Source organism: Prinia subflava (assembly GCF_021018805.1).
Source record: "Prinia subflava isolate CZ2003 ecotype Zambia chromosome W unlocalized genomic scaffold, Cam_Psub_1.2 scaffold_2cwr_NEW, whole genome shotgun sequence".
NCBI lineage: Eukaryota > Metazoa > Chordata > Aves > Passeriformes > Cisticolidae > Prinia > Prinia subflava.
In genome coordinates this window covers 4,603,960-4,628,502 of record NW_026960607.1, presented here as the reverse complement: position 1 = coordinate 4,628,502, position 24,543 = coordinate 4,603,960, and the positions used below count along the sequence as shown (strand labels likewise).

Genomic DNA, 24,543 nt, shown 5'->3' with positions numbered 1-24,543 from the left:
GCATGTTTCCTGAGTCTGGGTGGCTATTAAAAAGTCATCCACATACTGGAGGAGCTGTTCTTCTCCTGGAGGAGGTTCCCAGGACTCCAAATCCTTTGCAAGCTGCTCCCCAAATAGGGTAGGAGAGTTCTTATACCCCTGCGGTAATACGCACCATGTGAGCTGAGTTTTACGTCCAGATCTAGGGCTTTCCCATTCAAATGCAAAAATTTTCTGGCTGGCTTCATGGAGAGATAGGCAAAAAAAAGCATCCTTCAAATCTAAAACAGTAAACCAGGTTAATTCAGGTGTTAAACGGGTTAACAGGGTTTAAGGATTGGCAACTACTGGGTACAAATCCTCAGTTACTTTGTTAACAGCTCTTAAACCTTGTACCAACCTATATGACCCATCAGGCTTCTTCACTGGCAAAATAGGAGTGTTGAAATCAGACTGACACTCTCTCAGTAGTCCTATCTTGAAAAAGTTTTCAATAATTGGAGTAATCCCCTCTCTATCTTCTTTCTTTAGGGGGTATTGTTTAACCCTTACTGGCTGTCCCCCTTCTTTAAGTTTAATCTGCACTGGTAGTGGATTCTTTGCCCTTCCTGGTATATCAGAAGCCCACACTCCAGGAAATACCTGATCTATTATTTTCCTGAAATTTTCCTCTTCATTTGCAACTTCGATTTCTTTGGTTATCATCATTAAACTTAACAGATCTACATATTGTTGATCTTTTACCTCCAAAATAATGTCCCCATTCTTAAATGTTATTTTTGCCTCCAGCTGCTCTAGCAGGTCTCTGCCCAAAAGTGCAGACGGAGCTGTAGGCATGTAGAAAAATCACTGAATTCCCCACTGTTTACTCAATTTATACTTCACTGGTTTGCAAAAATAAGCTCTTTCAGATTGGCCAGTCGCCCCTTTTACCATAACATAGTCACTGGTTACAGGTACTAGGGCCTTATTCAGCACTGAAAATGTTGCCCGTGTCTATCAAAAATGTCACCTTTTTCTCTTTGTTCCCCAGTTTGACAATAACCAGAGGGTCCTCTAGGGTAGGGCCCTCTGGTCCCCCTCAGTCCTCTTTTACATGAGCAATCACTTTTTCCCCTTTCTGACCACCTTTTCTATGTTCATCATCCCTTCTTAGTTCTGGACACTGGTTTTTCAAGTGACCAAATTTTTTGCAAAATGCACATTGATCTTTTCCCAGTTAGGGTGGTCCCTGTTTTGGTGGACCTTGCCCACGTTTTCCTTTTTCTCCCTCTTTTACTACTGCTACTAATTTCTTCATCCCTTGTTTATATCCTTCTTCCCGATTACTAAAAACTCTCCAGGCCTCGTCCAGTAAAGCTTCTAAATTCCGGCTGTTTGGACCCCGGATCTTCTGGAGTTTCCGCCTGATGTCTCCTGTAGACTGTCCTAAAAATAAATTTATTAATTGCTGCGTCCCTTCATCAGATCCAGGATCCAGGGTGGTGTGTCGGCGCATTGCGTCTCGCAGGTGATCTAGAAATTCAGAAGGTGTTTGAGAAGGGCCCTGTTTGATAGCATATAAGGCTGACCAGTTTATGGTTTTGGGGATTGCTCTTTCCAGCCCTTTTACTATCAATTCCTGGTATCTCTTTAACCGTCCCAACCCCTCATCTCCATTAGGATCCCATTTTGGGTCTTTGAGGGGAAATATATCCTTAACATCCTCCTGTGTTGTTCTACAATCATCCTTAGCCAGATCCTTAGCTACTTTCAAAACTAATTGCTTCTCAGTGTCTGTTAGGGCATCAAGCAGCAGTTGGAAGTCTGCCCAATCAGGTAAATGCTGCTTAATCATAAACTTCATTTTCTTAGCAACCCCTATTGGATCACTTCGATAGTCCTTAGCACTCTTTTCCCAAATTTCTAAATCAATCGAGGAAAAGGGAACCTTACTCAGTTTTGTTTCTCCATCAGAAGTCATTGCTTGTCTTAGAGGTGCTTGTATGACCTTTCTGGTTTGTTTTCGGGTCCTTAATGCTATGGGTCGTTGTGGGGGAAGTTTGGGAGCTGGTGGGGGAGGTTCAGGTTCATCCCACTCACTGTCACTGCTAGGCAGTGGTGGATAAAATTTGGATGGTTCCCTGGGTTCAGGAGTGGATGGAGAAACCCCTACCTCAGCTGCTGTCCTTCCAAAGGAAGATGAAGCTAGAGATGAAGCGGGGGAGGTTGGAGTTAATGATGGTTCTGAATCTGCATCCCCCACCACCCTCCTCCTTTCCTGCCTTTTAGGGGGTGGTTTAAGTATGTCTTCTGTCTCTCGTTCCAAAGCCTCTGCTTGGTATACCTTGTCAGGATGTGTGCACCTCTGATTTATTGAGCGGGTGCTACAACACCGTTTGGGCTTTCCCTTAGTAACTTTATGGTCCTTTTCAAGGGCCAATACTAAAGGATCAGATGGTGGCCTCATTCCAAAATCCTTTTGCCACTCAGGGTGATCCTTAAGAGTAAAAAACATATCAGCATAAGCCACTTCCTGCCACTTTTGTTCACGGCGTAGGAAGAGCATTAGCTGCAATAGTCTCATAGTGCAGTGTACCATTTGCTGGCCACTTCACCCCCTCTTCCAGCCTATACAGTGGCCACCGCTGTGTACAAAACTTGTCAAGCTCCCTTTTGGTTTCTGTATCCCCATAGCCCACCAGTTCTTTCCAGTGTATTAAAATACATCCCAGAGGACTGCCTTTAGGAATCTCTTGACTTTCACTTGCTCCCATCCTTAAGATTCCTCTGGTATAAAGATATACTGGGCACTCTTCACCCTAAATATTTCCACTGGCTTCCCTATATCTCCTGCTCCTGGGCATATACTTTTACTGAAGAAAGAAGCAGGGTTTACACGCACTCACACACACACCACAGTGAAAAGAACAGGGCATATGCCTTTATTAATATTCAGCTCTTTATTAAAGTGATCAGCTCATTATTAAAGTCATCAGCAGGATTGCAGAGTCCAATCAGAGTTTTCCACGCTGCTGCAGCCATCCGAAGGAGCAGGTGCTGTCCCAGTTCATCATTCCACTGCAAACAGTAGATGCCGAGTCCTTGTTCCCATAGGAACAGCTAGGAGTTCTCTCTGGCCAACCATCAGAAGGCAGAGCGGTGGCAGTCTGTCACTAGTATGCAGAGTCAGCTCTTTACCCTCAGGGAAAAACTTCAAGAGTTTCCCATTGTCTAAGTCACTTCAGCTGGCTGGTTCCCATTCCATCCAAACTCTTCATAGGTCATGGTGAATCTTCAAACTAAGCCAGGGGGTGCATCCACTCCTTGCTCGGCCAGGGCACTATCTAATTCTCCTCTGACAAATCTAGCTTCTTGTCTTGGGGTGCAGTTTCCCTAAAAAACCCTCCCAGGATCCACCGGGACGGTTTTATTTGCATATACAAATGCATATGCATTTTTCCTGTTTGCAGCAGAGGTATTCTTGCTGCAGGAGGTAGTTACCAAGAACAATGACAGGGCTATCTAGGCATGGGCAGCTTCTTTTCACATTTTAATGAGGTAGGAAAGTGTTGCCAGGCAACTTTTCTTCAGGGCAGCTTCCCTCCCTACTCAAACTGGCTGGGGTGTGGGGGTTACCTCTAGCCGGGAGGGGGTCAGCTGCTTTCAAGGGACAGCAGCCCCACCCCAGCCATGGGGCTCTCCGCAAACAGGAAAAACCCCCATTCCTCCACAAGGCTGGGAGGAGGGGGGCTGCACTCCCAGAGCTCTTTTAACATGCCAATGCATGCTCTGCGCTTTCCCCCGGGGGACGGGGCAACTGTCCCGCCACGGGTCCAGGACAGGGGCAGCCCAGCCCCTCCCGACCAGGAAACTTGTTCATAACAATGGGAAGGGAAAAGCTCCTTTTTATTTTAATCTAAAAGGAAACAACACAACACAGTCAAACAAATTGACAAGACACAGACTTGTCCCCTCTTCCTTGCTTAAATTGCTGATTACAAATCGCTATCTGTCACGGTGCCTTTAAGAGAACTCAGTCTCTCTGCCTGCCTCGGCTAGCTCAGACACCGCAGCAGGCTAAAGGGTACAGCTAGGCAAGTCATGCAAGCCTGCTGATCCCTGTGAGTTCTCGTCCTGAGAGGCTGTGTGAGGCAGTGGAGAATGCTGACAATGACGGAGAAGAAGAAGGGAGGAGCCAGTCCAGTAAAATGACAGATTTATTTGGGGGTCTCACGGGACCTCCTTACCACCTGCCGGATGCTCAAACTGCCCCTGAGGCTCTTCTGACCTGCCGTTTTATACAGCAGTGAAATGGGGTGTGGTAAGGAGGTTACAACCAATGGGTTTCAACAAAAGAGGTGGTACGAACATGGGGTGACATAACCGAAACCAATCAGGGACAACAGGGAGGGGTTTACACAGACCATGAGAAAAGACTGACAAATAACTGAAGAGCTACATGACTCTGGGGAATTACAGGATAATACCAACAGGGAAAAATGGGGTACAAGGAACATACCATTGTACAATCAACTCGCACAAACCCAATAAACCATGAACTTAATTCCACACCACCACAGCTATCGAACCAAGTCCTCTGTTATACCTTGCACTGGCTATATTGCAGCTAAAATGCACTCAAAAATTGCAAGCAGTTTTACATATACTACAGCGAGCGTACAGTTAAAACCTAATGCAATTCCTGTCGAACCGTAATTAGAGTATAGATGGGGCTCTTGCAGAATACCAACCAATATCTGGCTTCGGCCAGATGTTAACAATTCCAAACATACACACTCAACCAAAAAATTTTAACAAAGTCTCGCCGTAAGCCAAAGGGCTCAAGTGGAGACACAGCACAAATCCCTCTGCAAGAGAGAAGCGGGGCGGGGGGGGGGGAGGGCGACCCCGGCCCCACATGGTCCTGCACTCCTCTGCTGCCAGGCATCACCAGTTCCTAGTTAAAATACCATGCCACACACACCAGCAATCTCAAAGCCTCACAAACAATCAAGTATGTTTCTTCGCAGTCAAGACAAGTCCCCACAATCAAAACCTTTTCGGGTCGAGCGGGGCTGGTAGAACACAGTGCAATACTACAAAACCTGGATGCTTCCGCCAGTTACCAAGGTGATACCGGGCGTAATTTCAAACCTTTCACACCACTCGTTCCTTCACACAAAATAAGCAGCTTATTCACTCACAACTGTCTTCTCCACTTAACAACACACTGGTTAAAATATCATTGCCAGCCACACAAACAAAACTCACACACAGTACTTCCCCGTGGCACACATTCCGGGAACTGTATAAGCACTACTTTCGCAAACACCAACGCAGATATCCCTCCGCTGATCAGGCGGGGGTTTTAAAATTCTTTTACAACTTTAAACATACACCACTCCTCCAAAACACGTACAGCACCCTACCAGGACACCCCAAAAACACACAAATCAAAATACAAATCCTCACAAACCACCACACGTACGGCACACCAGTAATTTCCACAGTGTAAGCACGCAAACTTACAAAACAAAGATCGTTTACACTACAGGCACATCCAGCGCGCACGGGCTGTAATTGTGATCTCCTGCAACCCAGAGCGGGACCCCTCTTGTCCCAAAACCCACACTGCAGCTCACTAAGCCGCTTCTCAGCCACAAACCAAGCCAAATGGAGCCACTACTGCTCCCAGAACACACCAAAACTGGCTGTCCTGTTGCCGCTGCCCCACCTCGGGACACAGGCTACTAACTCCTGGTGCTGCTGCCAGCACCATCTAAAACACAAACCACAAATAAGTCTCCGCTGAGCTTACAAAACCCAATCAGGCCTCTGCTTTGCATAAGACATCTCTTATGACTTACAAGCTGCCTGTATTCCAAGGTACCCGTTTCCAATATTTATTAAACATACCTTTTTGTCCGTAGTTTTGGCAGGTCCTGGTCTTTCCCCGGGGTGTCACCGGGGACGCCCTTTTCCCAGAAAATCCTGGGTGGGCGCCCAGAGGGGTCCCAGACCCCGATGGCCCCTCGGCCAGAGAGATCAGTCACCTGCCTGGCTCGCCAGATGATTTATTAAAATATGAATATCGATCTAATATCAATATTCAACTGTGATGGACAAAAGACTCTCTAACAGTTAAAGTTAGAAAGTGTATGTTTATTGCGATGCAGGGCAGTGCATGGGATAGCTCCCTAAAGCACACTGCAAAGATCACAGGTAATTACAAAGCCTTTTATTTACAAAAATGTTGAATACACAAAATACAAATGCATATTCATACCCCTGTCACTTCCTCTTCTCCGCTTCGTATGCTAATTGACAAAAAGGCTATTAAGCATGCGTAGTTTGTTCCCTAAAATGGGTCGGTGGTCCTTTTGTGAGGAGTGGTCACCAAAAGGAGGAAGTAAAACTAGTCTTCCTCATTCTAAACTTTCAACCTTTTCAATGCAGATGTGACTGATGGATGGTAGAACTCCCTGTTTCCTGTTTTCCAGGACTATTTCAGTGGGTTTCTGGAAACAGGAGGTCTGGTGTTGTACTGATTAGTTTCTCTGTTTGACAAGCAATGAGTCATTAAATCCGGGGTAGCTTATCTTAAATCCGGTTTCTTTTAACCATCCTCTAACTTTTAACTGATTTCAGCAAAGCTTATGTATTCATTTCAGCTAAATCAACAACATCTACTGTTAACTGTAACCTTAGCTTTTCTCAAAGCTTCAAAATAAGGTTTTCACTGGGCCTTCCCAGCAGGGCAGGCACGAGGGAAGCGCAGTCCGCGTGCGGTGCAGGTGGGAGCTGCGGCGGCCTGAGATTTCCCGAGGTGTTCAGAGTAGTTTCGTCTTTGACACCTTTTTTCTTTTTCCGCAGCCCTAAGCACTGATTTTATCACAGAGAACTGGATGTACTAAAGTCTCCATTTGTTGATGGACATTTATTGTGAGGCAGGAAAGCCCCCTTGCTTTAAGGTGTTTCTTTTGGATGCAGTTAAATAGCATGTTATTTCATAAAGCCTGTCAATTCTGTTCAAACACCTTCTTACTGGAAAGTAGCATAACTTAGAGTAGATTTACCGTACTTTGTAAATTCCTGAGTGGTGTTCCCTCTCTGTGCAGTATGAAGGGGTAGAGAAGGAAAGCCTCTGGCCACTCCCTGGTGTGAAGCATTCCAGTGATCTCTTGGGAGGAACAAGAAAATCGCTTTTATTACATTGTACAAATTACATGAGGCTCTTGTCAGAAACCCAGATAGAAGCTTGAATGGGGATATTTTTCTTCAAAGGCACAGAGAGCTAATCTTAGTTTCCTAGCTGCAGAGTTCTACTAAGTAGGCATTTTGACAGTAGTCACTATATAAGATTTCTTACAGCATTTTCTGTGCTCTACTGGTTTTGTTACAGCATGTACTGGCTCCAAGTAATTTTGTTACTGAAGTGGGTGAAACTGATAACATGTTACTGAAAGTTAAGGGCTTTCTTAGATATCAGTTCATGGTCTTTTAAGTCTTTACCATTCTGTATACTTGTGTCTTCCCTTTCATGTTTTACTCAGCCTTATTAGTGCATAGTATCTCTGATGTCTTTTCAGCCAAAGACACAAAAACCTCAAGGAGAGAAGCAAGAGAAAAAACTTATCCATCCCTCCAGCAGAAAAGCTGCACAGCTTGTAAGGGAAGTACACAAACAGGAGAAGAAAGAAAAGTAAGTTGACTGCAAAAGATGTGTACAGACCAAAGAATAACATCACAAAGGATACTTTTTGTTTGTGGTAGTGGACATGGACTGTTATGCTGATATAACCATAACAGAAGGGCCTGTAAAACTAAATACTGCTGCTGGGCCATGGACAGGTTTACAAGCATTAAATCAGGTTATACAAAGTGTGTAGATCTGCTGCTTGATTTTGGGTGCTGTCCTTACAAATTATATTTCTTGCCTTTGATAATCTGAATAGCACGGTGCTGGTGATTTCATGTGGAGGTGAGTCACCTGGTTTGGCTTTACTTCAAGTTCAGTAAGAATCCTGCTTAGGGTCTAGCAGCTTCTGCTAAAATGCTGAGTTAATAGAAAAGAAAACTCAGAAACCCTCCTGCAGAAAACAGACTTCTGAATTGTTGTTATGGTTTTCAGACAGCACAGAAATAACAACATGACTCTCCATGATGGTAAAAATGAGAGCAAACTTTATTCTTCTAAATTCTACTATTATGGAGTAGTTCGGTACAAAGAACATGATTGGTTATTCAGCGTCTACACCCTTTTGTAAACATTTCTTTCCAGTAAACATGTTGGAAAAACACCACCTGCGGATGGTTTCTCACTTCCCAAGGTTTGATTGAATTCCTCCTTTAGATTTCTCAGGCTAACATGAGAAACTTGCTCACTTGCCTTTCACACAGACACTGGCAGAGCCTGAAGCCTAAGTTCAGACCAATGTCAGGCCCACACTGAATAAAACTGTATAGTTAACTGTATAGTGGTTTTCTGCTGTTCCATGGCAAGTTTGTTTTTCTGCTTTTAAGTTTTGCTTCCCCCTCTCACAAAGGGAAAAGATAGCTGGTGAAGACTGGCCTTTAATTTACATTTTCTCAGCTTGTTCATTGTTATGCATAAATATGTTTATTTAGGAAGTTACTAAAGCTAGCTTAGAGCATTTTTGGTCTTAGTATAGCACTATATAATGCTGTATAAATTGTGGTGTCTGGATGGACCATGTGAGCTGAGCCCAAATACTCATTTGTCTGAAGGTGTTAAATTGGAAACTCCTGGTCTGGAGACTGTGCAGTTTTGTTGTTGGGATCGATGTCCAACCTTATCCACAGCAGTTGCACTGTTGCTTTCACTAGAAGGGGGGCCTTTGCTGCCCCAGTGGGGTCATGTAGCCTCCAGCAGAAACACTGCAAGAATTCACAAGTAGCATGTGTTGAGGATTGGGCAGTTTCTTAATGTGCAAGAAGTTTCCCCTGCTGTTTCATATTTTTTCTGTGCTCACTATTGATTGTAAATTTTTATTGCAGATTATTTTCCTACTCCTAAACTGATCACTTTGTCCCTTAGCTCTCTCACCTGGTGTCATAACAGCTACTCACATCTCTTAATCACAAAAGATGACTTAATCTTACTTGATTCTTAGTGCTTGCATTTGTGACTTCTCCATACAGAAAAACATGCACAAGAAAACGTAGTGAGGGAGGGATACTTACTGATGATTCATTATGACATGGCACACTCAAATCTTTTAGTGACAGTCTCCTGTGGTTAGAGTTACACTGATATGGACACCAGTGCTGATGTTTCTTCTTGGAGTGCTACTTTTTGTTTCTCTTGTAACAGCAAAAAGTTGAAAGGCCCTGCTAAAACTGAGATAGACAATATCCACTGCTCTCCCCTCATCCATCCAGGCAGTTGTTTCATCCTAGAAGGCAATCAGGTTGGTCAAACATGACTTACCTTTAGTAGATCCATGCTGCCTGCTCCTGATCACCTCCTTGCCCTGCAGAATGAGGTACTCCATTGCCTTTGCAGTGATTTAGGTGGGGCTGACTGGCCAGTAGTTCCCTGGGTTCTCCTTCTTGGAAGACCAGGGTGACATCTGATTTCTTCCAGTCCTCAGGCACCTCTCCTCATCTCTATGACCTGTCAAAGATAATTGTGAGTGGTTTAGCCATGGTGTCTGTTGGCTTCTTTTTGCACTCCTGGATGCATCCCTCAGGGCCCATGGCTTTGTGGATGTCAAGTTTGCCTGGGTGTTCTCTAACTCAATCCTCCTTGGCCAAGGCAAAGTCTTCCTTCTGACATTCCTTAACCCTGGTCAGAGATTCCTGGGGGCTGCTCTTGGCAGAGAAGGTTGGTGCAAAGAAGGCGTTTGGTATTTCTGCCTTCTCTGTTTCCAGGGTCCCCCTCAATTCAGTAAGAGGCCCACATTAGCCTTAGTTTTCCTTTGGTCACTGATGTATTTGAAGAAGCCCTATCCTTGCTATTTCAGTCTAGGCTGATTGTAAAAGATGCAGCCTTTCATTTTGTGTAGGGAAACCATTTCACCAAGAATAGTGTCAGTGTTGACCATCCACATCATATTGTGATAGCAAAATGATTTTATATCTTTATATCTTATAAAAAAGATTTCTACATCTTATGCTTCTGGGGCCTGAAGAGTTAACTAACACTCTGTACTTTGTAGATCACTTTTGTTGTGGTGTTCTAAAAATCAGTTGCATTAAAAACATCCTCCAATTGTCTATATTCTATTTTCTGTATTGTCTTGGCTTGAAGAGCAATTTAATTTGAAAGACATAAATAATGTTGGTTCATTTTTTTTCCTTTAGTGTTTTTAAAAGACTTAAGAGTTCCAATTTTTTTTGAATCTCTATTTTCTAAACTATCATCTTGGTAAATTCTCAGGATTTTTTTTTTTTTAATATTGGGTGATACTAAATCCTCCTTTTAACCCCTCCGAGGGTCTAAGCTAGCTCAGTCCTTCTCAGGCTCTGGAGGAATATATCATAGACAGGAAAAAGGACCCAAAAGAGTCTCTAACCCTTAGCTGCAGTAAGATGTTTATTCCAGGTGGTCTCCAGAGGGAAAGAGGGCATGCACAGAGGAACAGGGTCTTTTCTCAGCTCTTGTCAGGGAGGGGCAAATTGGGACACAGCCAATGGGGTCAAAAAGGGAGGGAAGGGTCAAACTACATGGTACAAGCTCTAGGGGTCCCTGAGGGGGGAGAAACCATTCCCACAGGGGAATGTAACAATTGGGAATTAAATATGTGTTGAACTTTTTATTGTAATTACTTAGCTTTCAGTTTCTGTAATATAATGGTGAGGCTTCGATTCACTTTGCATAGCTCTGAAAAAGACAAGATAAATTTCTGATGCTGTGAATGGAGGAAAGCTTTCCACTCCTACACTCTTGGGAAGAAGAAATAGCTCACATCAGTTTTGTTCTTCCGCATTGCTTCTGCAGGTCTATTAAATGTCTTTAAACAATTTTCCAAATTGCTTCTATTGAATGACAGCCCTGTTCCCTGGTGGAAGGTTAATACATCTTTTGGTGGTAAATAGGAGAAGCTGCCTTGTAATCTCTACAGAATTTTCTTCCTTTGTCCCATCTACAAATCTGGCACTTATTTGACCATGCTTGTTATTGTGTAGAAGTAAATTGTCTGAAGTATGAATAGGACACAAAACTAGAAAGAGAATTCTCAATCTGATCTCACCAGGTCTGAGTGAAGGGGAGAGTTTCTCTGGACAGGCTAGTGCACTTCTGCAGAAAGGAAAAACTGGATTAGTCAGTGAAAGTAGGAAGTCTGTACAGTTTGTCTGTACTATTTTGTTAAGCTGTGGGTTTTCTTGCCAGAGGATGCTGTAATTGTGGCTGGCTAAACTTGTGCAGTAATACTTTTTGAACATACATTTTATCTGTTGATTACTATTTAACACAAAGGTGTAGGGTGTAGGAAGCTCTTAAAAGGCATGTTACTGGAGGGTGAGAATATCTTTTATAGAAAAGTATCAGTCAATGTTTTTGGGTTTCTGTGGTTTGTTTATTATGTTTTGCTTGTTTTGGTTTGGTTGGGTTTTGTTGGTTTTTTTTTTTCCATTTATACTTGTCTGGAGACAGGATTCAGGACTGGAGACAGTTTAGGCTTCTATTTGCTTATGTCATGGTTGCAGGGGGAAGTCAATTTTTTTAGGGGGAGGTGAGTAAGCTAATCAGTGATCAGCTTTTCTGCTGGCACCTAGATTAGTCACTCGGAGGTTTAGACACGCCTCTGAGGACACAAAGAGTTAAAAGCAGGACTCCAGGGAGGTTCGGCTTTTTTTGGATTCTAGTTTAAGCAAAGAGACGTCTCAGGCTTCTTTCCCCTGCCCAGCCACGAGGCTGGGTGGGGGAGGGGAAACACGTGGTCAGGCTCAGGTAAGCCGGAGCCCCGGGGGGAAGAGAAGAGAGTGGACAAGACTCTAGAACTGAGCTGCCCCATCTAAGATAGAGGGGTGGAAAACTGTAGAAGTGCCTTCTGTGTGTGCTCACCCCCCCTTCCCCCCCCCCCCCCCCCCAAACTCCAAGAGAAGGTGCCCAGCCACGTGGGAGTTGCCGAGCCTGGGAGTACCTGAGCCTGCACCCTGCCGAGAGCTAGAAACTGTTAACCCTTGCTTAGCAGAAAGAAACTTTTCTTAGACATTGATTCTCATGACTAGTAGTTTCAGAGGAGAGAGGGAAGCAGCCTGAGACCGAGATGATAAAGCAAGATTAGAAAGAACCTGATGGGCAAAGAATGAGAAGAGTAGCTTTCTGAGCTGGACTTTTCTTGCATAATGTCAGCCATAGACTGAACTTAAGTCTCTTTTTGAACATAAACTGCATTTTAGGTAGATACAGCTGCCCCTGCTTTTGCTACAGTGACTGGCACTTGAAGAGTGGAGCGAGCAGAGAAGAGAAAGAGAAGGTGTGGTAGCGCCCTCTGCCCTCAGGGGAAACCTGCTCTCAGAACCTCAGCCCCTGGGTAAAAAGGGAGAGAGCTCAGCATGCAAGTATCCTTAAAAGAGCCCTGTATGCAGCTTCAGACTATAGACAGCAGTGAGAGCGCTAGACATAAAAAAAAGAGAGTGTCACCCTAGCAGACTTCTCCAGGCAGTGCCACGAGTGACATAGAAACACATAAGGAGTAGACCCGTGTTTTCTGAAGAACAGTCTGTAGTGCGGGAGAGACTCCTCTTTCCCTTGCTAAATTGAAGATTAGGTTTTTTTTGAGTAGTGATTGTTTGATCTAAAACCCAAAAGTTTAGTCTGTGAAGAGTAATGTGTGGAGGGTAGAAACTGAGAGAAGAGATGTTCTGAAAAGTTTTTATTTCTGTCTCTGTGTGTGTTTAAGAGTTTTTCTGTCTCTGTTCTTATGTAATATAATAAAGTTTTAGGGTTTTTTTGTTTTCAAGATTTAAGCCTGCTCTGCTCTGTTCCTGATCACATCCCACAGTAGTTGTTAAAGAAAAAACATATATTCATGAGTGCATTAACATCTGGCCAGTGCCAACCCATGACAGCTTATTAACTTTCTTATAGGATGGAGGTGAAGAAATAACTACTGTGAATGTTCCTGCTTATGTTATACAGGAAGGAAAATTGCATTAAGTTATGAGATGCATATCCAGTATCTTTTGCCCGAACAAGATAGTAAAAAAGGGTAGACATTATCCACAAGAAATTTCAATATTTAAAATGCAGCACTGGGCAAAAGGAGGGAGAAGTTCTGCATGAAGTTGCAGAAGTCTTTTATGGGCTCCATTGTCCACTCTTCACTGCAAGCATTCGTAACGAAATATGACAGCAGTTATAAGTTTACTGTCCAGAAATTGTGCCTGCACTACAAAAGACCAATCTTAACCATAATAAGAGGAGACAGACCAATTGCTTTTAGAAAATTGGCTACAATCTTAAATCATCGTGTTCACTTAAATTACACCTTTTTTCTTGCCTGCATCCCTCTCCTCGCAATTCTCTTCAAGGTCTAATGAGCAGCAACAACTTCTAGTGTATTACTACCAATTTATTCTCTCTTAATCTACATGTGAATTTTTATTCCTTTAGGCCGCTTGTTTGCTCTGTTAAATAATTACAGAGAGGTTTTTGTGAGACAGCAATAGCTGCTTCACTGGCAGTAGTAGAACACTGACTTTTCTACACTTAAGGAAACCCACACCATAGTGGGAAATTGCTGAAACTTCTGTAGTAGTGATGTACCAACACCAGTGATGTTTTCCAGCAACTGCAGAAATACCTATCTGTTTTGGTAACTAAAGCTAATCTAGCTGTGCAATTTTTTTTCTATCATTTATTCTCCTGAGTCAAAGTAGACCCTTTCTATTGTGCATGCACGATAAATTTCTGAGGACTCAGTGCATTTTCATTACAAATAAGCCAGTCTAATACTGACATGCTTTGAGATATGAGAGCTAAGGAGTTTTTACAGTGATGGGGTGTGAAGTAGTATTTGTTAGTATTTGGGAGTAGTGTTTGTTAGTAAATAACAAATAATAGTAAATACTTGTTAATATTTAGAGTAGAACAGTTGAATACAATATCTGAGATAAAGAGCTGCTGAAGGAACACGTAGAATTTACTTTTTAAGTACCTAGTAGACATCAAGAAACCATAATCATTCTTATTAATAATCATTGCCTAAGCAGAGGATTTCTGGAAGGTGGGTGAAGAAGAAAATCATCAAGAAACAACAGCCTGCCACATGATTGTATCCCTGGCCTTACCCTCTCCTTCCCCTAAGCAAAAGCTATTACTCATTGTGTGGAAGGAGAGGAAGTTTCTTTGACTCACCTGATTTGATTAGCCTCGCTGATAATGCTTTTGTCTTCCAGCAGTCACTGAGGTGAGGTTTTTATGAAAAGTACATAAGGCAACATCCAAGCCTATCATTCATTATTTCTCATACTGAAATTAGTTCTGTGCAGCAGGAGACTGAAGGTTTTTCTTCTAGAAGAAAATGGTGGTTCTGTACTTCACTGCTTTGATAAATAAATGATTCAGTGGCCCTAGCAGGTGCAAATGGCAGTTTGTAGTGTTTTAGAATGTAAATATGTGACATGATCCTATTTAGTCAGCTTTCCTAGATGCCACTGTATTTTTCTCCATGGCAAAGCTTTCAGACAAGTTTGTCTCACAGTGTTGCCTTGCAGAGTTCCTGTTGTAGTTTAAATTTTGGAGGGGTATCCTGGGGAGGGTTCCCCGGGAGCCCCCTGGGCTCTAGGGTCGTGGGTGTTAGTGTGCTGGCAGGTAAAGAGACTCCAGACGGCTGCTGAGGTGTTGATGAGATGAGGGTTTATTCAGAGTTCGACTCCGGGAAGGTGGCATGGTGGTCACTGAGGGAGAGGGGGAAGGAAGGGGAGAGGGGGAAGGGGAGAGAGGGAAGGGGAGCCTCCGGAGACCTCCTGGGCCAAGAGAGCAAAGAGGGCGAGCCCTCTGCATTTGCACTCTTAATGCAGAGGTTCAAGGTGGGCGCAGTAACATTCTCCAGCCAATAGAGTTACAGACACACCATACTGCAGGGAGGGTACAGACTTGGGATAAACCATACATTTTCCAGGGGTGAACCAGAGCATACCATTTCAATAAAATGCAATCCCACAAGTTCCCAGCAGGGATTGCTGGTGTGGAGTTCCACTGAGTGCAGTATGTGTCCTTTTCTTGGATGCTGTTACCATCTGTAGCTCCCTGCTCTAAGTCCTCTGAAGATAAAAGCCTGCCCAGCTTTAATTGAAGGCTTCTTCTACACATGCTGGGGTATCCATAGAAGTAAATTTTTTTTTAATATGTTAGTGGAATTCTTAGCAGCTCACACATGCTGTGCATTTGCTTGTACATGGCTTTTAGACAGACTGCAGAGGATGAAATACTTCTTGAAAAAATCTAATCTTGATTTTATAATGTAGGTTTGTGGACAAGTGCCACAGCTATGTTTGTCTCTGGAAAGTAAGGGTTTACCTTTTGATCCCAGTTTTTGTGGTAGGTGACTGACTTCTGTGCTCTGACTTACTTCAGTTAGCTCTAAAATGCTCATTACATTTTACAGAGTAAAAGGAATTTAATAAAGGAGTACAATAGCTTTGAACTGTGATGAGTTTTAGCATTATTTATTCCTTGTCAACTACAGCCTTTATGATTTACTTAATCCATTACCAATTTTGCTATTTAATGATAATAATAAGTCAATTTTTTCAGAGGTCCTCGAATATAAACACTGAATGTGCATGGCTAGGATATTTTTTCCAGTGGCAAATTTCATATTTACCCCAATAATGTCTTGTTTTCCTTTCTGGAAACAACAGAACATTGTGACATCCTTTGATGCAAATCAAATCTGACACCTTGAGGACAAAAGAGCATGAGACATGGTATTTCCTGTTAGAGAACTTGTCTTTTTTGAGAACTCCTAATTAGGATGAAAATTAATCCCAAATACAACTGTTTACCCATATCCCATAGAGTACAGAAGGCTTTCGAGTATCCTGCCAGAGATTCAAGTGGAGACAGAGTTGGGGTTTTTTTAATCTTCCTAAATGAAGTTGTTAATTTTGGTTTCTTAAGACATGAACTTACTGTTTGCTAAGCACAAACTTTAATTATTACAAGTTTTAAGGTAACAGAATGGTATTTTTGACATTGCATGCTTGATTTGCAAGAAGGTGGTGCAGTGAAATCTCCCAACTCATTAAACATACCAGAAAAATATCAGAAATACTTAAGGAAATTGTGACAATGAAGCTCTTGGGTGAAATTCCTTTTGTTGCAGTCTGAGAAAAATGTTATGGCTTTTTTCTTCCAAGAAACTGTTAAGCTTAGTAGGTAAAATGGATAAATTTCAGCTAGTAGTTTTACCAGAAAGTAGATCTTTTGAATGAAACAGAAGAAGATTTACATTGTTTGGAATTTGGAAAATATTTCTGGTTGAAATTTTACTTTGACTTTCATTGTGACTGAAACAAACCCCAGCTTTTTGAGAATAAAATTAAGGTTGTTATTTATATGGTACTTATTCCTGGCTAACATATCTGTTTTTTGTCTGCTATGTTGAAGACTGACAAAGCTTTGCGATTAAGTATTATTGGTAAGCAGAAACTTCTATTACTGAGTACAGTATTCAGTTTCTTAGTAGAGATTTTAAGTTTTACCAACTTTTTAGATGTCCAATTAGAACTTCTTTTTCTATAATTTGATTTTGCAGTCTTCAAATAGACTAAATTGAAATACTGAAATACCTGATATGTCCACTTAATATATGTGGAATTGCATTTTATTGAAATGGTATGCTCTGTTTAACCCCTGGAAGGTGTATGGTTTATTCCAAGCCTGTAACCTCCCCTGCAGTATCGTGCCTCTAACCCCATTGGCCCAAGGATCAATCCGTGCCCACTTAGAATCTCCCTGTTAAGGGTGCAGAGGGAGAGGGCTCGCTCTCTTTGCCCTGGAGGCCTCTGGAGCCTCTGCTCCTCTCCCCTCCCCTCTCCCCTTCCCTCTCTCCCCCTCCTTCCCCCTCTCCCTCAGTGACCATGCTGCCTTCCTGGGGTCGAACTCCAAATAAATCCTCATCTAAACAGCACCTCACCAGACATCTGAAGTCTCCTTGCCTGTCTGCATGCAAATACCAGTGAACATAGGGCCCGGAGGGCCCCTGGGGACCCCCCTTCCAGGGGCCCCCGCCAAATCCGAATTGCAACAATAAATGCAGGACTGAATTTGGGGCTGAGCATAGCTAATTTTTACTCAGTGTACATAACAGCAGGGCAATATAGACCAAATGAGTGTTTTGTACATCTGTACACATATTTATTGTGTTTGGTCTCCAAGCTTTTTATAATTGCTTGTAAAAGAAGATGATATATGTAGGTTAAAAGATACATTCAGCAAGTAAATAGTGTTAGCAATTAAATTCAAAACTTTGAGACACAACCTGGAATATTTTTCTCTTCCATATGATTGATCCTGCACCTTTTCAATTTAATATGTTTAAAAACAACTGTGACGATCAGAACCCTTACTCAGCCACTGTGTTGGTTTTTTCCCCTTTCTAAGTTTCCTTCCTAAGCAATTGATATAGTGATATTTTAATTAATTTCCAGTAAAACAAAGCCTAACATCTTTTTTTGTTCCTGTAAGGAAAGTATAAAATAAATCTGAAATTATGTGGGAATGTTTCTATTACAGCTGCCTTCATACCTGGTATGCACAGTATCAGTCTGTGATGCCATTCAAAATCTTGAAAATGGGGGGGCATTTAAAAAACTTTGAGAAACTTTAATCTGTATTGATGCTACAGTGGTAGTATAGCCATTAATGTTAAGTTTATTCTTGTAGGAGAAAAACTGCAATGGTTTCAAAGTCACCTTGACCCCAGTAAAGTCGAGTACACAAAGAAGGAAGCTGGTGAACTAATTGAAAAGTAAGATTGGTGTTAAAAACAAGATTAAAAACCTTGACTTGTCTTTAAAAATAATGTGATGATGACTCAGAGAACTTTTATATATTACTATTAATAAATATCAAGTAGTTGATTTTGATGCCATTGACAAATATTGAGAGACATATATAGTTATACTAGAAATATGCAAATAAATCGTGTTGTAGTTTTTTTTTAATTATTGAAGTATATCCCTAGTTTTTTAGTGTGTGGAGGACTTTAAATAATTTGAACAGTAATAATCACATGCATTTACTTGTTGGGTTATTCTGTGACACCTGAACATGCAGATTTCATACTACTTATTCCTTGAGTCTCCAATAAATAAAGAAAATAAATTAGAAAATAAGTACATTTAGTAAAATAATTTATCAGAGTAATTCTGTTTTGCATTTTTTTTATGACTGCATCTAGCTTTTATGCATTTTATTTCTTTCAGTTATTTGTGTCAATTCCATGCTGAATTGGAGCAGATTGAATTACAAAACAGTATTAAAGGCAGACAAGGAAGACAGCATGGTTCACGGGAAACTGTCATCAAGCAGACAATCGAACGTGAAAGACAACTCTATGAGGGCTATGGAATAGGTACGTAAAAGCATTAGAAAGTGTTCAGTCCTCACACCTGCTCACAGGGTCAGAATCTAAGCAAACTTTCTAGGCATTGTCTGTATTTTTCCCTTTAAAGAAATTACCTAAGTGTGATGTGCTTGTGCCTTGCCAAGTTATTTGGGAGTTATAACGGTGAAGAAAAGGAGTAAAAAAGATGGTGGAGATCTGACTTGTATGTTCTACTTTTGCCTTTGTGCACCTTTGTGAGGACTGTCTTCAGTGCAGGCATATGTAACCTGTTCTTGAAATGAAAGTGAGCTTTTAATGCACCTGCCTTGAATACACATTGTGCTCAGCAGCTTGTTTGGACCTTCATTTGCTAACTGGAACTAGTCTGAAGGGAAGCAGCAATACTTTGGTGAAATAAGGAAGAAAGACAAAGGGATAATGAAAGTGCAAAAAGCAGAGAGTTTTTTGGCGATAGTCAAAAAAGCATTGAAGTGTTTTTATTTTGTTTTAACCAATAATGTGCATGTTGAAGCTGAGTGGTGAAATTGGCTTTAATGCTAAAGTGTTCTCCAGACATAATTGGTCCTTCCAATAGTAAAATAAGATATGTCATGGAAAACATGAAAAAATTACATTATTCTGTAGTTACGATAGAAAGCACAGCAAAGTTTGGGTTGTGTGCCATATTCCCTGGTCACCTGCCCCAGCTATGTCCTCTCCCAGCTCCTTGTGTACTCTCAGCCTCCTCACTGGTGGGCTGGGGTGACGAGCAAAAAGGACCTTGGATCTGTGCAAGCCCAGCTCAGGAATAATGAAAACATCCTGATTTCATCAACACCATTTCCAGCTAATCCAAAGCACAGCCCTGTACTAGCTACTCTGAAGAAAATTAACTCTACCCCGGCCAAAATTTGTATTGTACAAATCAAGAAAATTAATGGGTTCAAAATTTTGCCAGTGCAGCCTGCATAGGCAGAGGATTTAGGAATATCTCTATGACTTCATGAGTAATCTTTGATGTCTTAAAAGGAGGAGGAAAAAGTAATAGGAAAATAGATTCTGTGATTGTCATCAAACAACTCAGTTGTACAAAGTATCCTTTTGTTTTTTGCTTTTAAATTTTAGTTCTTTTTTTCCTTACTGCTTTGTGGAAAGCTGACAGCAAAAGGCAGTAGGGCTAGAGAAAAAGATGTCAAATGCACAAACACAACATAAAAATAATGAAGAAGCTAGAAATACTGTAGGCAAAATTTGAGGTTATTACAGAATTAGTAAGTAAAGCATTCAGAGAGCACAGTGCAACTTCACATGTTAAATACACTTTCAAATTATTCATTATTTGTTATCACAGCTGCTGCAGGTTTTGCTCTCTGTCTAGGACAGTATTCATTCAGAGAAAATAGTTGCTGCTAAGTACAATAGCAACTAAATACTGTAATTAGAGATTGGGCATAAATGGAAATCAGCTGGAAACAGGGCTTTTATGCCTCTAGTTTATTAATTATCCTAGAAGCTTTAGAGAGTGGAGCTTTTCTAACTGACTTAGATTTGTTAGATTTTTTTCCCCCCGTTCTTGAACTCAATTGTTTCTTGTATGCATGTGCATTTGCTATGAAGAGACTGCATAATATGTATTCTTTTCATTTAGTGAAGTCTACTAAAATTTGATGCAGTCTATATCGTAGAATCAATTAGGTTGGAAAAGACTTCCAAGATCATGAAGTCTAACCTTTGACCAAACACTGCCATGTCAGCTAGACCATAGCACCAAGTGGCACATCCAGTCATTTCTTGAACACTTCCCGAGTGATTCCTCCATCACTTCCTTGGGCAGCTCATTCCAATGCTTAACCACCCTTTAAGTTAAAAAAAAAAAATCTGTCCTGATTTCCAACATGAATCTTCCCTGGGTGTAGCTTGAGGGCATTTCCTCTTGTCCTGTCAAGGGTATATGTAAATGAAAAACTAATCCTTTACAAAATGTAAAAATTTGTTTACAAAAGTGGTAGACATCCCAAAATATTGTAAATTTTAGTCTTTTTTTAAACAAACTCTAGCTATACAAGGAACATTATCAGTGATGTTGAGGTTTTGCAGCTCCTTGTCACTTACTCCTTAAATACCTCTACAGTAGTTTTACTGCAGTTTTCCTCTTGTTTTCATTTTTGTGTATTTGGGTTTTTTGTTTAATCTGGTCTTACATGTTTATAGCAAAGCTATTGAAAGACAATGCTAGATATTTATTTATTTGTAAAAAATAGAGTTAGAATGCTTTCAGTGGAAAAGCATCATAATTGTTTCATCTGAATATCATCCATTTTTGATAATTTACTTCTAATTACCTTGCATGTTCTCTCAGATGCATAATATTAATCTTGGGGGAAAGTGGCTTTTAAAACTAAATAAACTAGTTTTATTAATTAGTTCTGGAGGCTTCACATTACAGGGAAATCAATTTAATTCAGACGAAAGCAATATCACTTCCATGCATCTGCTAATGTGACTTCTGTACTATTCATTACCTGCTGTTTTCTGTAGTGATCATTATTGTACAACTGAATAATTTTTGCCTAAAGAGCATCTACAGTTTCCTTCTTTTTAACAGGCTGTTTGTTCTTCCTCAAAAGAAAGAAAAGTAAAACTATCTGAAAGGGTCAGAAACCTTAAAAAATGTTTACTTAAATCTTTCAGTGCTGTTTTGCTAAACACATAAATTGTTGAATACTTTGTCTTAGAAAAGCCAGGCAATAATCTACTACTGCTGAGGCCGTTTCTACAGGTTATAGGTTTTAAAGGTCCAAGAACATTTTAAGGTCTTATACGAAGTTGTTTATTACATGAAAGCATGTATCCGAAGGTGTGAGAGTCCTAAATGAGCAGTCTTACAGTCTCACAATCGGTTATGAGTATAAAGTATATGAGTATAAAGTCTTAAAAATAAAATAACTGAATAAACAGTAGTCTTAACATGGAATCAAATATAACATTCCAGCCTTAGGATAAAACAACCTTCAATTCCTGACCCCAAGCAGGGTTCCTGGCCGTGGGGTTGCAATAGCAATGAGGGAGTCCTGAGATCCTGAACCCGCACAGAGTTCCTGGCCGTGGGGTCACAGTGGCAGAAAAGGGTCCCGGGGTCACGAATCCCAAGCACGGTCCCCGGCTGCAGGGATCACAATGACAGGAAGGGGTCCCGGGGTCCCGAACCCTAGCAGAGTCCCCGGCAGCCCCGAACAGAGTTCCAGGGCAAGTGCCACAAGGTGGAAAGGGAAGGGACGGGACCCCAGGGCCCTGATCACGAGCGACAAAGACTACAATAGATAGTACCTTTAGAATCCCATTCGGCTCCCTGGCAGGGCTCGTTCCTCAGGCTGCAGATGTGGAGGTTGGATCGATAGATCGGGTTGATCAATCGATACTTTCACTTCCAACCCAGAGGCTTTTTATCCATACGTTACAAATGCATATTCATATCTTTATCTGCACACTACCCAATCTAGGTACAATTTTTAAAGTTCGTAAAACTATGAAAAACGATGAAAAGCAGCATCAAAAACCTACGCATATAGCATATCTATCAGTGCAAAAACTCTATCTTGCTAGCGTAAAAGTTCTGTCTTATTGTGCGTAAAAATTCTATCTTGTTATGTGAAAAACTCTATCTTAACACACTTAAAAATCTTTATCTTATTTGCGCAAAATTCATACCAAAAATTATAAACAGTACTCTATTTCTGTTATGTCTAAACTCTATCACTAGGCCTGAAGCTCTGAACTTCTACACTAACAACTAGGTACTTAGGGCATGTGAAGCCTAAAGCTGAAGCTTATATTTCTACTATATGTGTGTGTGGCTTTATATATTCTAATTTTTCTAAAGGTTTAATTCAATCCCTGCACTTCTCACTCTCTGTGGGGGATCCATGGAAACATGGACTCCAACATCTCCCCCTCCTTGTTGACTCATGTAGACTTTCTCAACAGCCTTATTAATCATCTATATTAGTTTTAGGTTTGGCTAACTGGTACATCTGTGCTACTAAAAGCAAGCAAAGCAAAAGGGCAAAAGCATTACATACAATTGTTCCCCACATCTACTAACAGAAATTCTACATTACTACAGATTCCCACATTAAAATCCCCAAAGTCCAAAGTCATTTGTGACTGAAGCACACGATAGCAGGTGCAAATTGGAATCTCTGCGCAGTTCACATCCGCGTGCTTGCTCCTCTGTTCATGGAGTGGTCAGCGTGTTTCTGTGCTCGATGTCTTCTTCACATTCTTTGCTAGAATTCACCTGGGCTCCAAATCTGCAAAAACACAAGCAAGCCCTTGGCCCCAGGTTAATAGAGAAAGTGTACCTTCAATTTGTCCTGTTTCTAGATTTCTAAACTAAAAAAAACCCTTTTCCCTGTGTGTACCGGTGTAAAATTGCACTTAAAGAACATCCACTGACTGATGGATATTTTGTACTTCTCTGTTCTAATGAGTTGACAGCTCCTGTAAATACAGAAAATTGCACCAGCTGGTAGACTGGGCAATATTTATGATTGATGCAAATATTACATAAGTGCACAGGTACTCTAAACAAATGCATAACTCTGTTAAGAACTGACAGGAATCAGGAAAATTCAGGTACAGCAATTAAGTATATTTCAGATGACAAGCTTAATTGATGACTGTTAATGATTACATATGTGAAATAGGATAGTTATTAATTACTAAAACACTGTGCTTTCATCTCAGAGTCTGCAGACAGCTTTTGGAACCTTTTTTCAGTGAGGACTCAGACCACCTTTCCCGGGCAAGATGCTCGGGTCCACTCCGAAAATTGGTTCAGGTGTCATTTTATAGGGTCAAATTGTCAAATCAAAATGACCTGAATTTTTTTTTTTTTTTTTTTTTTTTTTTTAAGCAGAAACCATCTGAGCTTTTGGCAGATCATCGATCCAGATAGAGTCAGGGCTTGGCCAGGGCTCAGGCTCTAAACTGGAGTGAGGTCCCTTAATACATTTCTAAAACAAAGATCTTAACAGTGGCAGTTATGAAATACTTGAACAATTACAAATGAAGGAAAGATCTTGAAATGACATGTGTCTTTAGAAGAAGGATACTAAAGCACATTATAAATCTACTGCAAATAAGGAAAATTAACAAATTCACATCAAATAATTAATATATCAACACTAATCATCTTAGAAAATTGAAATAACTTTTCTAAACTGTGTGGGTGATAGCTAGGGACAGGCGCTCGGAAGATCACGTGATGTCACGGGAAGATAAGGACCCTCCCCCCGTCCCTTCGGTGGTGGCCCCTCCTAGCCCCATTAGCTTCCCACCAACCACTGACCTTTAGATCCTTTGCCCTCCCACTGACATAGTAGAAGACCCTTTAGACTATTTAACCCCATGTGTAATACAATAAACCGCCATTTGCCGTCCACCACATTGGTGTCAGCGTGTTAGTGGCCCGAGTAGCTCGAGGACGTCGAGCTGCCGTGCTGACTCTTTGAAACCAGGTCGCCATTGCCTCATATCGAAGGCAACATTCTGGTGCCGAAAGCCCGGGAACAAGAAAAACGCTCGGGAGTCGGGATTTTTCGCCTGGACAGGAGCAGCGGCCGGGGCAGGCCAAAGGAACTGACCCTCGGCGGGGGAGACGTCCCCGGACCAGCGAGACTCATGGAGGCAATCGCGAAGGTCGTAAGTGTAATTCACAGACAGTGGGGGATTGAGTGCAAGCCCAGAGATTTACAACTTGCTTTGGCAAGATTACTGGAGCTTGGGGTGATAGAGCGCCCAGTAGAAATCCTCCATTCGGAGGTATGGGGGAGGTGTACACTCGCGCTGGCCGAAGATACGGAATCCACAGGGAGCGGGAAACACCTTAAAGCATGGGGGAGGGTCAAGCAAAGTTTACGGAAAGCGCTGGAAGAACAAGAGACCTGGAGTGCCGCCCGTGTGTGTTTGCTGGCCACTCCTAAGCTGGGAGTGGGGGCCACCACACAAACGGCGTCTGAAAATAATTTATCCGAGTGCGAGAAGCCGCGGGAGC

At 41.6% G+C, this 24,543-nt stretch overlaps 1 protein-coding gene across 1 annotated transcript in view; it reads left to right on the top strand.

The window, feature by feature from the left end:
* The first annotated feature begins 7,512 nt into the window (after positions 1–7,512).
* The window catches only part of TMA16 (translation machinery associated 16 homolog), a 28,436-nt gene continuing 11,405 nt past the window's right edge, over positions 7,513–24,543 (top strand). The window contains 4 exon segments of the mRNA XM_063424267.1: positions 7,513–7,665; positions 16,542–16,577; positions 17,825–17,909; positions 18,367–18,515. Of these exon segments, the coding sequence (XP_063280337.1) occupies positions 7,539–7,665; positions 16,542–16,577; positions 17,825–17,909; positions 18,367–18,515 (397 nt within the window). The 5' untranslated portion in view covers positions 7,513–7,538.